We start from the raw sequence: 18,460 nt of genomic DNA on the forward strand, positions 1-18,460 counted from the left end.
TTAAGGAGAAAACTAGCATGATCTCTAAAGGAGGCAGTATTTGTATTCAACTGTAGAACAATTTAAAACAACTAAGAAAATGTAGGAATATCATTGCCATTGAAGTACTTAAAGAAACATCACTTCTCAAATTTCATTCCATCTAGAAGACCTATTCCTTACTTATGCTTATAGAAAACTATTTGTTTTGCCTGTGCTTAGCAATCAAAGTCAGGTGAAAAACTCCCATTAAATATCCTTCAAATAAGTAAAATGAGAGAGTACTTTAAAGGAAAAAAGAAAACAGCCAAGTTAAAGTCTTGATTTTAATTAAACAAATCTGAAAGAGGAATGCTGCTTTTTTCAGAAACTCTGTTTTTCTATTAAAGTCATGTAAAATATAGGCAAATGTTAATACACACTCTTTTTTATTTTGTAACTCAAATATAAAATTCTCTGTTGCTAGCTGAAAGCTCCCACTATGTTACGGATATTTATACTATCCAAGAATTATGACTCTTTACAATTTTTATTCTCAGAAAATAATACTACACAGGTTTTGGATGAAATAATATTTTTTTACATTGTACAACAATTTTGAATTTATCCATACCAACCACCTTAAGAATCAAAATAATGAGATTTTATCAGATCATCTAAGTTATCCAATGCTATCATAAACATTCATCATAATTCCAAATAGAAGAGTATTAGATTTTTACTCATTACATTGGTTCCTAAAAATAAATTCTCTAATTTTGTTGCCCCTTTGAGTACTGATGAATCTGTATTATTAATGATGCTTTACCTCCTTTACTATGTTTTTCAACTCCTCCTACTCTATGTTTCACAATTCTCTTCCCCATTACTTCCAAATCTCTACATCCAGACCAGAATACCCAGAACAGTTAGGTAAAAGTATTCATTAGGGTTATGCAGCAAAGCTAGACTAGGTATAAACCCATTTTCCTGATTGAAATAAGGGCTAATTGAGTAAGCTCTTACGGGAAAGTTCTGTGTTTATGTTTAAGTGTCCACAATATTATATATCACAGCTGTAACAGAATGCATCTTCCCATAGCATTGTAAGACACTTCCACAATGAGTTTTTAATCTGGAACAGACTTTGGAGACATATCATAGATAAGTAGGAACAAAGTGTTAAAAGGTAGTATCTCACTATTCTGAACAATTGGAAATATTTTGAAATAAGCTACCAAACCTACACGAATACCGAGCAAACAAACTGAACAAATGCAGGGAAGTTACAGATACCTATCTGTAACTTACATTATTGAACATTTACATCTAACATAGTTATACTCAACAACACTGTGTTTTTCTTATGTTTTCAGAAAAAATACAAAATGTTAAAGGAGGCTGTTTTAGTTCCCAACCTGACAAATATTCAGCTCAGACAAACTATTACGTGAGCATTCCCAAAGCATTCAATGATATTACTTGAATGCAGAAATTTAACCTATGAAATGTAAATATTCGCAAGCTGTCAAGGGAAGGGTCTGCCTTCATGTTTAAGTTTTCACAGTATTCTTGCTCCTGTGTCTTTCTTATATATATATTTATTACTTATTTTACAGATAATACTATGTAGTATTTATTCTGACAACATAATATTGCTATACATTCTGTCACAAAAACCATGTCAGTCTCCAAGAATATCTGAGTGACTAAGAAACTAGTCTCAAAGATTTTGCATCAGTCTGAAATACTTACTGTCGCTGGGGAGGCCCGCGTTGTATGAGTCACTGAATGACCAGAATTTTCCATTGAATTGCCAATCAGATAGGTCCCTCCTGAGCTGCTAATGAGTTGTCCTCCTGTGACACCCATCTGAATCCCTCCGGTGCCCACCATGCTATGAGACGAGACCACTGTTGTCACCTGTGCAGAACTTCCTTGAGTATCAAAATAATTTCCCCCAGTGTTTTGGCTGTACATCTGGGTTTCTGTGTAAGGGTATGTTGTTGATCGGCTTCAAGAAAAGAAAACAAAAGGAAAAGAAGTTACTTGTATTGTTCATTTAGCTGAGGGAAATGTTGTAATTCTAGAAATGTATGTACAATAGCTATAACCAAATTAAATAAGATTGGCAAACAATCCCTGCCTCCTCAGAGAATAACATTTAATCAAGTCAAAGCACTAAATAACTAATTCAGTGACAATGTTAAACCAAGTACCGACCAAACCTTACAGAAAAATTTGTCAGTCTTACCTGAAGAGGAGGGGAGCTGGGAAGTATGACAAAAATTGAGGAGACGGGCAGAAAGAACTCATCCAATTATTAATATATTGCAAAGCAATTTATAAAGCTCCATCTGTTTTAACTTTTTTTAATCCGACAATAAAATTTTGAATTTTAGTCAGATGTTATATATTTTGCATACTGTGCATGTTGCAAAATTGCAAACAATTCATACAAATGTCAGCCAAGAGAGTCCAGTGTTCAAGAATCCTATGTCATCTATTGTTTTTAAATTCATTGAAGCTCTTGGCTGAAGCTTGAAATTCTGCGTTCACTGGTATTTTCAGAAATGCAGTTATTATTACAGGGTGAATTCAAAATTGGACATGAATTCATCTTATGATAAAACACTGCATTTAAGAAATAAAACCAAAACAGAACTATGACTTGTAAAAAGGTCAAGAAGTTAAAGGTATGCAACAGTAACATTTTTTAAATCACTTTCAACTATGAAACATTCATGTCTCATTAACCAGTTTACCCTAACAAACTATTCAGCTACTGAAACCTTCTATCATGTTTAACGTTCTTAATCACTTATCTTGCATCATTACTCTTCATAGGTTATAATCTATTTATAGTTTTTGAATGTATATTTGTTCCTATGTACTAAATTTGATCTTCAAATCAATGTATTTCAAAATTGTGAAGTAAATAGCATTCATTATTTCAAAGGCCAGATTCCTCATTTGGAAAAGTCTATTTGGAAATTTTATCCTGTTTTGTGACTGCTAAGCTTTGTATCTTGGCAAGATGATAATAGAAAAGTCGAAAGGTAAAAACCAGTCAGTTTACCCAACCATTGATTTTCTTATTTAAGCATAAAAAAAGCTGTAATATTGCTTGTAATCAACAGGCAACACCATTTTGAAATTCAAAGTTCTCCATTAATGTGGAGTTGCGTACACTGAGATGCACCTAGTCCAAGTAAATAAATTTTAAAATTGTATTATTATTGTATAATAATAATATTATGATTAATATTAATATATTAATATATATTAATAATATAATAATTGTATAATAATATAATAATTGTATTATCAAAATTGTATTATGATTCAGAGAAAAGAGAGAGGTGCTCAATCTTGCGTAAGTCTCCAATTCATTTAGTATAATCAAACAAAACACAAAATCATGCAACACCATGCAACTAAACCAGTTCAACAAAAAAATTCAGACACTTTTGTCCAAAAACACAACAAGAGGAAGAAGCAGCATCCACGTTTTATGCAGTAAGCTTGTGATTAATACACCTACCCAGGAACTTGAAGTCAGGCTTTTTTTTCCCTTTATCTAGACAGGGATTAGTTTCTTATCAATATATAGAAAAGGTCATGGCAATTTACTGTTTGTTGTTATGGTTTTTTAATTATGAAAACTTACACAAGATTAATTAATTAGTAAACAATGGACTCAGAGATAATGATTCCTTCTTGGATATCTTAAGCTATCTTAATGATAGCTTCAGAAAATCATTACTCTTAAATAACTGAAGAACAAATGGCACCTTATCAACAACCAAAGTCAGAATTTTTGTTGTATTAACTATGGCCACAACAGTTTCTCCCTTCTTCTTCAGAGACTTTCAGAAACTCCAAAACTTCAGTTTTAAAATCCTAAATGTTTCATAAGCCTCATCCTACATTATTTGCTCTCAACCCTCCTTAAGCTACTAAACATTTTCCTTTTTATTTTGAGTATTTCAAAAGCCTTAAGATCACCTGCAAGAAACTTGAAGTTAATCTAAAAGAAATGCCTTGCAGTCTACTGAAAACAAAGTAAAATAGTTCTTTTAGGGACTAATGTTCAAGCAGACAGTGAATCTATTAACATTTCTTTTGGGGAGTTAAAATCAGTTGATCTTTGCATTGTAATAATCTATGTATGTGTTTAGGTACTGTGCAGGTCCCAATTAATCTGTTTTATCAAGCCTAGGTATTATTGTGATACCTTGTGATACCATTGTGATATTATCTTGTGATAAGCAAGATAACTGCTAGCAGAGCTGCTGTTGCATCTGTCTCAGAATCACATAGATCGTGATTACAGAATGTGAACAGTGCTATGCAGCAGAGGACAATTCAGGAAAATGCAGTGATGGAAGCTCAGGGGAAACAGTTCATGCAAATGATCATCAAAGGACTAAACACTCTAATTTCTCTCAAAAGAGAAAAGAACTTGGTATCAGTGTCAGGTATCAGTAAGGAAAGGAACGAAAGGACAAGGCCATTGACAGTAAAAATAGACATGCCTAGAGGAAAAAGTCTGTCCAAAAGATGCAAGGAGAACAAATCTCACTTGCAGAAGTGGAATTGAAGAGGCAGTTCTTTGAAGCAATGCAAACCCTAGAGAATGCTCAAAATTTCACAAGAAAATTAAGTCACAGACTCGGTGTGGAATAGGGAGAGAAAAGGAAATGCTTGTTTGCTTTTACCTTGTTTAGATCTGTATATCATGTATAGTCTCTAAATAAGGACTGATTGTACCAGAACACCTACATCTGCTTGTAAGAGTACTCCGTATCAATGGATCAAGAGGAATCATTGAGGTACACCAATGGGTCACACTCCAAGATAAACACACTCCTCCCTTTGTTCCAACAACTAGCGGGTTCTTCTAGAACACCTGATTATTGGAGATGATTAAGCAAACCTTTAGCAATAGAGATCAACGGGGTAATTAAAAGTGAGATAAAACCATTATTATTACATGCAATAATAATTGGAACTTAGCAAAGAGCCTTTTAACTTAACCAAAATACAAACTAATTCATCTCCAAATCAAAAGTGCAGCTGGATGAGATGATGTTTTGGAAAGCAGTGACTCAAAGGTTTTAAGGTCATTGCATAGGGTAACATGATCCCTCAACATAAAACTGTAGCAAAGAGGAAAATACAATGTTATAAGCTTCAGACACACACAAGGGATAACCTGAAATAAGGAAGTGATCTTCTACTTCTCCATAGCACTTGTAGCACAAACAAGCAATATTTTCTCAAATAATCTGACATATATAATATAGTCAGTTCTTTCCCATTGCAAAGGTTGTAAAAGCACACCTAGCTCTTCTTTTCTTCAACAGTTGCATATAAAGATCATCTAGGGACTAACCTCAGTGTAACTAAAGTCTTCTGGCTCTCTATGAGAACACTTTGGTGTTGGCTTGAAATACAAGGTAGGCAACAGAATCTAATAGTTCCTCCTATCGAAACACTGTGAAGTTCAGTGTTTACTAGAACATGGCATTAGAAAGTTCATCAGAGTTACTAATAAGTTTGAAGTCTAAGTAGCTAGGCTGCAGAATCGTAGTTTCCAGAAGGCTGTGCAAACTAGATCATGTTTACCCTGAGAGCAAGTCACACAAAGTCAGACACTGCGTGAATTCAATTTAGATTAAGCAAGCCCAGAACATGTGTCCAGTGCTGAGATCCCACACTGGAAATTAATGAGACCAGCATGAGTTGGACTAGCAATGCAAGGTACAATAGTTCAAGGCATCACCTGTTATGCCTTATTGCGTACATACATTTTATAATGATTTGCAAAATATAATGCTAGAAATAAAATACATGGAGTTGTGGTAGAAAGTTGTTCCTAAAATTATATTTTTTGGCACATGAAAACAGAAAATAACTAATTTCTAAGTTCAGTAAGACCCAGCATTACCACACAAATTAAGTGCAATGTCTTGCATTATATTACAGATACTAACATAATGTTACTGAGCTTAACTTTTAGAGACACTTCTATCTCTTCAAAGACACTGACACTTTGAAGAAAGGAGGCAAATAGAAACAATGGCACAGAAAGAGTAAACCTTGTTGTTGTCCTCCCTTAGTTTTCTGTGTGCACATGCACACATGAGAAATCATTTATTCCCAGCTGCACCTATGATTTGGTTCTATGTAAATGTCAAGAATCTGATCTACTGACTACTACAAATCAGTGTTCCTGCCATCCCATCATAGAATAGAATCATAGAATCATTAAGGTTGGAAAAGACCTCTAAGATCATCGAGTCCAACCGTCGACCCAACACCACCATGCCCACTAAACCATGTCCCTAAGTGCCTCATCTACACGTCTTTTAAATACCTCCAGGGATGGTGACTCAACCACTTCCCTGGGCAGCCTCTTCCAATGTTTAACCACTCTTTCAGTAAAGAAATTTTCCCTCACGTCCAATCTAAACCTCCCCTGGCGCAACTTGAGGCCATTTCCTCTCGTCCTATCGCTAGTTACTTGGGAGAAGAGACCAACACCCACCTCGCTACAACCTCCTTTCAAGTAGTTGTAGAGAGCGATGAGGTCTCCCCTCAGCCTCCTTTTCTCCAGGCTAAACAACCCCAGTGCCCTTAGCCGCTCCTCAGAAGACTTGTTCTCCAGACCCCTCACCAGCCTCGTTGCCCTTCTCTGGACACGCTCCAGCACCTCAACCTTCTTCTTGTAGTGAGGGGCCCAAAACTGAACACAGTATTCAAGGTGCGGCCTCACCAGTGCCGAGTACAGGGGCACGATCACTTCCCTACTCCTGCTGGCCACACGATTTCTGATACAGGCCAGGATGCCATTGGCCTTCTTGGCCGCCTGGGCACACTGCCGGCTCACGTTCAGCCGGCTGTCAACCAGCACCCCCAGGTCCTTCTCTGCTGGGCAGCTTTCCAGCCACTCTTCCCCAAGCCTGTAGCGCTGCATGGGGTTGTTGTGGCCAAAGTGCAGGACCCGGCACTTGGCCTTGTTGAATCACATACAGTTGGCCTGGGCCCATCGATCCAGCCTGTCCAGGTCCCTCTGCAGAGCCTTCCTACCCTCAAGCAGATCAACACTCCCGCCCAACTTGGTGTCGCCTGCAAACTTACTGAGGGTGCACTCAATCCCCTCATCCAGATCATTGATAAAGATATTAAACAAGACCGGCCCCAAAACTGAGCCCTGGGGAACACCGCTCGTGACCGGCCGCCAACTGGATTGAACTCCATTCACCACAACTCTCTGGGCCCGGCCGTCCAGCCAGTTTTTGACCCAGCGCAGAGTACACCTGTCTAAGCCATGAGCCGCCAGCTTCTCTAGCAGAATGCTGTGGGAGACAGTGTCAAAGGCCTTGCTGAAGTCCAGGTAGACCACATCCACAGCCTTTCCCTCATCCACTAGGCGGGTCACCTGGTCATAGAAGGAGATCAGGTTGGTCAAGCAGGACCTGCCTCTCATGAACCCGTGCTGGCTGGGCCTGATCCCCTGGTTGTCCCACACATGCCTTGTGAGCACCCTCAAGATGAACCGCTCCATAACCTTCCCCGGCACCGAGGTCAGGCTGACAGGCCTGTAGTTCCCCGGATCCTCCTTCCGGCCCTTCTTGTAGATGGGCGTCACATTGGCAAGCCTCCAGTCATCCAGGACCTCCCCCGTTAACCAGGACTGCTGATAAATGATGGACAGTGGCTTGGCGAGCTCCTCCACCAGCTCCCTCAGCACTCTCGGGTGGATCCCATCCAGCCCCATAGACTTGTGAGCGTCGAGGTGGTGTAGCAGGTTGTTAACTGCTTCCTCTTGGATTATGGGGGGTTCATCCTGCTCACCGTCCCTGTCTTCCAGCTCAGGGGGCCGAATACCCTGAGGATAACTGCTCTGCCTGTTAAAGACTGAGGCAAAGAAGGCATTAAGTACCTCACCCTTTTCCTCATCCTCGGTGACAATGTTCCCTCCCCGCATCCAATAAAGGATGGAGATTCTCCTTGGCTCTCTTCTTATCATTAACATATTTGTAAAAACATTTTTTGTTGTCTCCAACGACAGCGGCCAGATTGCGTTCTAGCTGGGCTTTTGCCTTTCTCATTTCCTCTCTGCATGACCTAACAAGATCAATGTCTCAGTAACTTACATAGGCTGATCGTGGCCCCAGATTTTCTTTGAGCAACTAATTGGTGAGACAGACTTACCCTTCCCATATTTATATTTGCCTAGAAAACATCACCTACAGACTTATGCTGGTTTTATTCATGTCTTAGAAATGTCTGCCTTGTTGAAAGATTTTTCCATCACTCTGTGTTTCAGTAACAAAAACCAAACAGATTTATTTCCTTTTTCAGTAATTGAGAAATAAAGAGTGTCTTTAAATAAAAATTCTCAAATCAGGTTAAAAGTCCAGACAAGTTAACTCAAATGCAGTTTGTGTTTGTTTTAAATTAGGTTTTAACTTGAAATTACATTCCAGTAACTTCTGTAATTAACTACTGAATTCTTGTCACTAGCTGTAGGCACCGACTTGGAAAATTCAAGTCTTGGGTAAAATGCACATAAATCTGTTTTTTCACTTGAAGATGTGTATGTTTTGTACTGTAACTTGAAATACCAGCATTTCTTCACAGTGGCTGTACAAGAACAGCATCTTAATTCACACAAGAAAACCTTTCAGTGTCAATTTTTTTATTTTTCTGTAATTCTAATTCAAGCGAACAAGTAACATCATTATTATCTTACTCACCAAGTAATACCCTCAGAATTACTCTTGTGGGTTTTGGTATGGATTACCTACATAGCTTAGCAGGCAGGCACGTAAGTATTTTTTCACTGTCGTCTCTGTAATGAATGTTAGCCTTTTATGGTACTTAATTAACGAAGGTATTATTTCCTGGGATATAAATATGATAAACACTAGATGAAATAAATATTTCAATATACACTACTATTTATATGCAGAATAGCTAATCCTCATGATAATGCTATGGTATTGCAATATGGTAGAAAACCTCCATGCATAAAAGCCAAGAAAGTCTTTCACGCCACAACAGTATCCTCCAACTCCTTTAAGACTTTAGTATAATCCTGTGGTCCTAAAGCTGATAGTGAGCTTCATAGGAACTAGAGAGAACAAATTCCTTTGTCTAACACTGACAGAAGGCCTTATCACAGCCAATGCATTGCTGCAGCCTCTGGAGGTGGTGTACCATAAGCAATGGGAAGAAGGGGAAGTGCCATATACCCTAATACTGACACAACAGAACATGATACAGCAGTCAAATGATAATGGAAAGGGCTAAATAATCTGTCTCACCCTGCCTCCCCACAAAGAAATCTACTCATATAATGAGAATATTGGTTCAGGGCTTTTTAACAACAGATCAAATCCCAATGAAGCAATAACTTTCTTCCACAAAAGCCTCCTCAACTGATCTAAAGACAGAGATGGAAGAACTGATAAGACAGTAAGTCATGGTTTCCTTTCACCAATCCCCTTTTATCAAACAAAACTGCTAAAACCAAAAGATCAAAACCTACACTATGAAAGGGCAATTAATGCATCTATAACCAGAGAACAAAAATTCAAAGTAAGCAATTTGTAATAGTGAATAGTTGACCTGCTTTATGCATATACATTTTCTCTATACGGAAAACTTAAAATACATCAGCCAGAAAAAGCTTTATAAAATTTACCTTGAGTTGCATTATTCCACATAAAGAAATTCTTATTTGTCACATTCAAAAACTGAAGTAAATATGTTACTGACAGGCATTCATTATCAATAAAAAAGAACTGAGATCTTCAACACTCAGTCTAAGATCTTTTTCCACATGGAAATAAAACAACAAAAGCAATCACAATGCACAACTGCAGGAAAACCCTGTAAACCAGGGAACAAAGTAAATGAAAACAGAGGAGAAATCTTCTAAATTATATTCTCAGGACCTGTAAGTTAGACAGGTAAGGGTACCTTAATTACAGACCTCTAAAAATTCTGATGAACTACTGCAGACCTATAGTCCAAGAAATATGGTATTGCCACTGTTAGGAACATGTCACAGGGTTTGTACTAAATTTGGAATGCTATTTGCTACTAAAAATGTAGCAAAGAGGATCATGAGCGTGGGATGACAGTATTCAAGAAGTATCCAGCAAATGTAAAACACCCCATAAATAGTAAATTCAGATGTAATACGGAAATGGAAACCAATGAAGAATGAATAAGCTGTAGACCGTGCTAGAAAACATTAAAAATAGCTGCAGGTGGACCCAGTATGAGTAGAGAGCCCCACACCATCCATCATACTCCTCCAGGCATAACACCTGTGATGGTGGTAACTTGCTGTAACCCTTTCTCAGATGCAAGCCATTAACCTTCGTATGCAGAGGGGTAGTAAAAGGGTAAGAACAATGCCAGAGAAAAAGGGATGGATACTAGGACGTACTAGGAAGATAACTTCAACTCTATTGTTAATAATTCTTTGATTTGACAGTTAAGATTTCAATTAGAGTAATAGTAATTTCTTGGTTTTGCATACAAGGTGTGTTTTGCCCACATAAACCACACAAATTGTAGTACAACAAATTGGTGAAGAATGCAGTTTGGACGCAACAGCAATAGCAATTCTTGGACAATCCCAGCAATTAAAACCCTCTTTGCCACACCAGAATTATCAGGTAAATGGCTACATTTGATTAACACATTACAATTTATGTAAGAAGAAAGTTCATGTCTAGTATAGGGGACTCACTTGGCTTCTTAATATAGGTACAGCCATAATATTCTTTATCTATTCTAAACTGCCAGGTAAGCCTGTACAAGTCATCACAACAACAATGCATTTTTGTTTCAGGATAGAGTGACATGCTTGACAAGCAAAATTGTTATTAACCAGACACAAATTTGGATAACATAATTCAAATATTTGCATATTATACAATGTATGTGACAAGCTGTAGGTTACACTGCTTGTATTATCATTATGCCTCCAATTATAATAAAACCAAACAACTTTTAAGCGTAGACAAATCATGATATAAAATGCGTGTGAAGAATTGTGTTATAAGAATACAATAGTTACACTTGACAAAGACTGTGAAACCTGACAAACTTCTTGCCTTTAGAATCAAAAGAATCAGGTAACTCTTTCCTCATATATATTCTAACTGCATCCTTTGTTGCTATCATATATGGACTTAAAACAATGCTAGTTTGCAAGTGCTTTATTTTGAAATAAAGAATAATTCTTTCATCATTTATTCCAGAGATGCCTGTACACTGAATTAATGTCTTCACCCTAACTATGCATTGCAGACTTCTTATTCCGTTGCTACAGCAGTACTGTCACTTGATAGATTATGGAAGTATTCTGTATCTGATTTTGAGATAGAATTAAGATTTTGATTTAGGATGGTCATAAAATAAATCAAACATATAATCATAGGAAGACAACCCAAAAGACAAACCAGTGATCACTCTAGTCAATTGCATAATTTACAAACCTAATCCTATTTTCTGAAAGTGAAACAGACAATTTCTGGAGTGGGAGTAACTGGACAAACTGGCTGTAACACACTTCTGTGAATCTGTCAGGATCCACAAGGCTCATCTTTCACAGATTTCAGTTTGAAGAATAGAAACAGATGAACTGCAATCTGAACACTTGCCTAAACATTTTAGCACAAGAGACACTGGCCTCTGTGTTTTCTGTCACAGCAGAACTCGACACAGTCTATGCCAGCTTTGTTTAGGGGTATGGTAAGGTTTCTGTTCACTTCCAAAAATTCTAAAATGTCACTCCCACATTGATATAGCTCTGAGCAAGCTAATCCAGTGGCAAAACAAGAAGAGGAGAAACAAATACAATTTTTTTTAAACCACAGAACTTAGATGACAATAAAAAGAGCAAATAGAAAAACAATTCTTTAATCTCTGAAGGAAGCTAGCCGTCAGCAACCTAGAGTCCTGTTCTCCTTCACCTATCAAATAAATGGCATTATAACATGTAGTACGTATATTCAGTAACTTTAATTTACATAAATGACATTTTTCCATTCTTAACCTGGAGTATAAAAGTATACAGGAAAATGTGTTTCACAACGTATAGTCTTTAAAAATTCTGAGTAGAAGCAGACTGGTCCCATTCTCCATGAATGAAACCATAATCTTTAGAAAGGTTGACGTTCCTAAAAGTATTGAACAACAAATGGGCTGTTCACAATGTTGTTCACAACAAGATGAGTAAATTCCCTCCCTCTATAGGAGGGAAAGAAAATCTGGATTAGGCTCACCTGCTAAGGAGAGCTTTCTTATTATGTTAAGGAAGTCTTTTATATCCCACTGACTCATTTTGCAGAAACTGACAAAGGGATTAAGATATAGAAACACAATAAAATCATGGAAACCTGAAGGTTCATACTGACTAGTTAGTAACATCTCTTTCTGTTTTCTCTAAGGACTGTAAGCAGTCATGTAGTACACATCTCATACACTGCCAAAAGTGCATGTGCCAACAGGTCACATAAGAACTTACAAGTGATAAATGAAAAGAGAAACATGAATAATAGCCTATTTAAGAATGACCTTTTTTGGAGGCTAACAGTGGACTATCGTGGTCGCAATGAAGTCATGCTGCCGCTGAGTGCTGCTGTACGGGACATGCTGTAACTCCAGTATGAACTGGAGTCAAAGGCAGCCAAGTGATATGCTACAATTGATATTCCTAATGTGTTCTCCTCGATCCCTTTGGCAGCAGAGTGCAGGCCACAGTTTGCTTTTACTTGGAGGGCCATCCAGTACACCTGGAACTGACTGCCCCAGGGCTGAAAACACAGCCCTAATATTTGCCATGCTCCATTTTTTGCTGTACATGTTAAAGACCAGGTTTGGCTTTTGCAGTTACAAAAATCAAGTAATGAATACTCTGACCAGGAATAAAGGGACCCTGCCTCCAGCCAGATGGAGGAAAGGGACAACCAGGTTTACTGGACTGTGTGGGTTTGATGGCCTGGCACACCAGACCCACAGCAGATAGCTTGTGCCATAGCACTTGGGCCAGTCTGAAGAGGACAAGATGTGAAAAAATATGCTTTACACCACAGCCAGGGACCATAGTCCCAGGCTGGGTGCCAAAAAAGACTCACGTGGTTTAACCCCAGCTGGCAATGAAGCCCTACACAGCCACTCGCTCACTCCCCCCATGGTGGGATGGCAGAGAGGGTCAGAAGGGTAAAAGTGAGAAAACTCGTGGGTTGAGATAAAGACAGTTTAATAGGGAAAGCAAAAGCTGCACACGCAAGCAAAGGAAAACAAGGAATTCATTCACTCCTTCCCATTGGCAGGCAGGTGTTCAGCCATCTCCAGGAAAGCAGGGCTCCATCACGCCTAACGGCTTCTTGGGAAGACAAATGCCATCACTCCGAAAGTCCCCCCATTCCTCCTTCTTCCCCCAGCTTTATATGCTGAGCATGATGTCACATGGTATGGAATATCCCTTTGGTCAGTTGGGGTCAGCTGTCCCAGCTGTGTCCACTCCCAACTTCTTGTGCACCCCCAGCCTACTCGCTGGTGGGGTGGTGTGAGAGGCAGAAGAGGCCTTGACTCTGTGTAAGCACTGCTCAGCAGTAACTAAAACATCCCTGTGTTACCAACACTGTTTCCAGCACAAATCCAAAACACAGCCCCATACTAGCTACTATGAAGAAAATGAACTCTATCCCAGCCAAAACCAGTGCAAAAGGGAAGTCTAGAAGAAAACAGACAAGACAGTATGTGAAAAATGAATTAAGCAAAATATGCTAGTAGAGATGACCAAAGAATGCTGCCAGTGTTAACATCAGAAGTCTCTGATCCAAATAATATTGCTCTTTTGAATCACTTCTGGATTACCATCAACAATTAAGTACCTGCAGACAATAAAGAAGCTTTCTAAATTGTATTTCTTCCTAAAGCCAGTAACACAGCAAAAATGGCAACAGGTAGGTAAATGAAAAAAAAGAGGTAGAGAAGCTCCTTCCCAAGCAACACGATCCTACTTTGATGTTTGTGCCAATTTCAAAGCTGGTACTGCTCTAAATCGGGGATTACCAGAGGTCCCATCAAACCTAGATCATTCTTTCTATGTTTCTAAGCTTGTGTATTGGAGAAGGGAACTTGATGATGGAAAAGCATGTTCAGGGAAGCAGGAAATGCACAATAATGTGCAGAAAAGAGGCTAAAGAAGCAGCAAAAGGAGACAATGTTACTCTCCTTCCTCTGCCTCTCATTCCTTCAGAAAAAAATACTCATTTTATTAAGCACACGAATGAAATGACATTACTACTTTCTTTAAATAGTAACTACAGCTGCTGCACCTTTCTATGCATTTGCCACTAGGATTGCAGCCAGGAAGACAGAAGGCCCTGCCTTTTGTCCTGAGGACAGAAGTTACACTACGTCCTATGGACAGAACTTACACATAAACTGAAAGGTACTTTTTCAAACAACACTATGCTGCGTATGTAATTTCATGTTAGTCCAACTAAAACAATCACAAGAATTCTTTTTACACAAAAATTGCCTTAATAAAAACAAACAGTGTGAATTCAGCTTTTCATCCAAAAAACTATTTTGACAACAAAAGAGCTTTGATTGAATAATTTTTCTTTCCAACTTAAAATACACTAGTTGGTAGAATCTAACCGAAAATATAGATTTAACTTCACATTTTAATAAACATTCAAATTCTGACCATTTGCCAACTTACATAGCTCCATTAGTGTAGACTGTGTCACTTCCCTCCACATACTGAACCTGGGCTGGGTAGACATGCTGTACCTGTTGCACAGTCTGCACTTGCTGTACCTGAAAACAAGAACACCAGAAATTTGGGATACTGTAAGGAAGGATCGATGCTTCAGTGCACCTAATGGCTTCTAAACAATATGGGATATCTCTGTTCTTATAATTACTAACGGTATGTCATAGCAATAGCAAAGAAAGTTACTGTTCTTACACAATATTTGTGCTGTAAGTCTGGTAAACGGAGCCCTAACATTGAAGATGCACACTCAGGGAGCATACATGCCTTCAGTGCCAAAGACAGAACTAACTGGAAAGCATAGTAAGGATAAAATTAAGCGTAACTACGCTTTGCACCAAGCTGAAGAATTACATTTACTACGGAAGAAAAAGTATCATTTGGCCACGTGTATGCCTTTTCTTTTTCCATTTCAGTCCTGAATAATACAAGCCTTAAAATCACAGCTCAAATGTGTTGCAGTAAGTTTAGAAATAAAGGTTCACATTAAGATGGTTTAGCTCTTGTTTAACTGGAGTTAAACTACAGTGATACATGCTTTTTTCCCAGTAATGCTTTGACCCAATGTACAATTATGGATCAAAACCCCCAATCTGAGTAACCCCTTTCCCAGAATATCATCAGCTATAACAAACTCCAACAAAACCTGGTTTTACATCAATGAGCTAAACAACAAAAGGCAGTAAGGCATGGATTATTTTCACATATATTGCTGAGATGGCATGCCTGTTTTGTAAAAGCATACATAATCACAAATCAATTGCTTTGATTCATATACTATGTAGGCAAGCTCTAAGCTATACAAGTTTCCTCTCCAATCTTAATTTTTTGTCTTCTGCTACAGTAAAGATTAAGAATTCCATACTTTACACTTGCCATCATTTAGAGAAGTCGTTTTTTGGTTCAAGAGCAGTCCAGAATCTAAAAGATGCAAAAGGACTTAGAGACTTCACAGACTGGCACAATTTTACCCAAGGAACTGAATCAAGAAAGTGACAATGCACATATTTAGTAAATAGATTTAACATAAACTACTTTTAAGTGACTGTTATTTTTCTCAGATATTTTGTTATGAGGCAACTTCAGCCTGATCCAGTTGGTCTTAAGGATTGCACACACCATAATCCCAGATGAATCTGGGTTTCATGTATTTGATGGATCCAAGAGCTCTTTGAGAATACCCTCGTTTAATACCTTCAACTCTGCTGTATTTTAAAAAGTTCTGTAAATAAGCACATTTTTCTTAGTCTTTTAGAATATTGACTCAGACTGTGAAAGGAAAATCTAGATCTTCACAGAAACCTTCCCTTAGGTTGACATTAAAAAGTGAATTTGGGGAAAAAACCAAAACGCCCAAGGTTTTGAATGCAGCTATACTAGCATGATAGAAAATCAGATGTTTCTGTCCGTTAACAATGAGACACAACATGATAGTTAAAATATCTATTAAAATCCAAAGTTTTCTGATTTCCCACATGAATCATTACATAAATTGACAAATATACTTGAAATACAATTTCTCAACTTCAAAAAAATATACTTTAAAGATTAGTTATTTTATTTAGTTATTTAACAGAACGCCAACACAAAAAACCCTCTGATCCAAATTATGCACATTACCAGGCTTTAGAACAGTTTTTTGAACTAAAAATCATAAATAGCTGTATTGCGCAAACATCTTTTCAAAGAATTAAACTATTACTATTTCCATCACCTTTGACTTCGTAACTTAAATTAATTCAAATCATAATTTCATGGAGTGGGCTTGATCCAAATCTACTATAAGAAAATTATGCCTGTAAGCTTGCTATTAATTAGTACCTCTCAATGTTCAAATTTGCCAATCTGTGACAAAAGCATCTACGCATGCAATAACTGGCTAAAGTGTGTACGCGCTTTACCATGAAACATATGCAACACAATATAATGGTTTTTAAATTTGACTCTAAAAGTATTTCCCCCTCTTGGGTGACTCAAGTTCTATGACCTTTAATCAATGGGAGAAGGGGAATCATTGTCGATCAGCCTATTACAGAGCACCAAACTGATCTACTTAACCTATACAGTGAGAAAACATCAGATTCAGCACAGTGCAAGACCTTTACCACAGAACTGAGAAGATACTGCAGGGACAAAGTGGTATAGAGTATATCAAAGCTCGGTGTCTATTAGACAGGAAACTGAAAAATTCCAAAATGTGTTTATTTTCTGATTTGGAACAACAACAAGTTAATTTACCATAAAACAAAATATCAAAAAATGTTAAAATTAAAGTTTTCATTCATTTCACATTTTCACTAATTTTTATATAAATTCTTTATTAGCCTAATATGCAGTACTACTAGAAATGTCATGACTGTTTATGCAAATAAAGTAACTTATTTTTTAAATCAACATTTAAGAATGGATACACTACAGTGCTATTAAAACATCTTTTCTACTTCTGTAGATCAAAATATTTTTCCTTTAAATTTTAACAATGAAGTTCAATACAAAAGGGCCACTGAATTAAGTTAATTTTTTTCCAATACAGTAATAAAAAAAGACAGTTTATTAAAAAAGTTGTTTTGCTTCAGCTTCTCTGAAACTCAGTACTGCTACGGTTAAATTGATTATGGTGCCCAAGGAAGCTTTAGTCACTACATTCTATTGCAATGTACATAACAACCTTAAGGTAGAGAAAGTTAGAGGAAAATATTTTTCCTGTCAAGCAATGACAAATAAAATAAGTAAGTGGCCTTTAGGATGGCCTCCTTGTATATGAAAATTCTGCCATGCTGAAAATCTTTTTATATGATATCTCCAATACTAATTTTAGTTCCTATTTTACTTCATCTTGGGAAAAATGTTCCCATGAGAATTAAATCTAGTGCATCTGGATTTTCTTTTTAATCTTCAACAACAGGAAGAAATGAAATGCATAATCTACTCTCTATGAGCACAGAATTATTTGAGAAGTTGGTTATAAGGAAACAAAACACCACCAAAAAAACCCAAATATTTTTGTGGAAATTGTAAAAAAAAAATAATTTCTTTATTCTCTTCTGTTTCATTTATCATTTTCCTTGCACCTTTTATTAAGCTGTTAAAGGAATTGTGTCAGCTATGTTCTTTAGGTTTTGGGGCAGAGCAGAAATTGGAGATCACGGAGAGAATATTCAACAGAGATCTAAACCTAAATGGCCTTCTTGTATTAAAAAATACACCAAGAATTAAATGATTCAGGCTGAAAATAGAAAACAAAATTAAATATTTATTAAAAACTGACAGTATGCAAGTTCAAAAATTGTATGTTCTGGGGTGGACTGGTGAGCTAGTCATGGTAATTGTTGTTATTGCCTGGCTGGAAAACAGAAAATTAACTGACTTGTATAGGAAATAATGAGTTAAGTAGGGTCAGACAGAGGATCTTTCATTCCTCTTGCTTCAGTGATTCTAGCCTGAAATAAATAACTGAAATAGGATTAGAAGTAAGCAGCTGAAGTGTTCCAGAAGAACAAGAGGTGAATGAAAACTTATTTCAATATACATGTGTAACTATAATTACTAGTTGAAGAAAAAAAGAAAGGAAAATAAATTACATTCTTAATTATACTCAGAGGAACAAATAAAGGACTAAGTTATATTGTACCTATGAGAGTTTGTCAACAAAAATAAAGTGCATAAAAGCATACCGAA

At 37.2% G+C, this 18,460-nt stretch overlaps 1 protein-coding gene across 5 annotated transcripts in view; it reads right to left on the reverse strand.

The window, feature by feature from the left end:
• RFX3 (regulatory factor X3) overlaps positions 1-18,460 on the reverse strand; it is a 129,793-nt gene that overhangs the window by 42,444 nt on the left and 68,889 nt on the right. For all 5 annotated transcript variants that reach the window (XM_076362733.1, XM_076362732.1, XM_076362729.1 and 2 more), the window contains 2 exons: positions 14,729-14,826; positions 1,714-1,972 (listed from right to left, as the gene is read on the reverse strand). In XM_076362733.1, the coding sequence (XP_076218848.1) occupies positions 1,714-1,972; positions 14,729-14,826 (357 nt within the window). The remainder of the gene's footprint in view (positions 1-1,713; positions 1,973-14,728; positions 14,827-18,460) is intronic.

The sequence above is a fragment of the Aptenodytes patagonicus genome, chromosome Z (genome assembly GCF_965638725.1).
Source record: "Aptenodytes patagonicus chromosome Z, bAptPat1.pri.cur, whole genome shotgun sequence".
In the NCBI taxonomy this organism is placed as follows: Eukaryota; Metazoa; Chordata; class Aves; order Sphenisciformes; family Spheniscidae; genus Aptenodytes; species Aptenodytes patagonicus.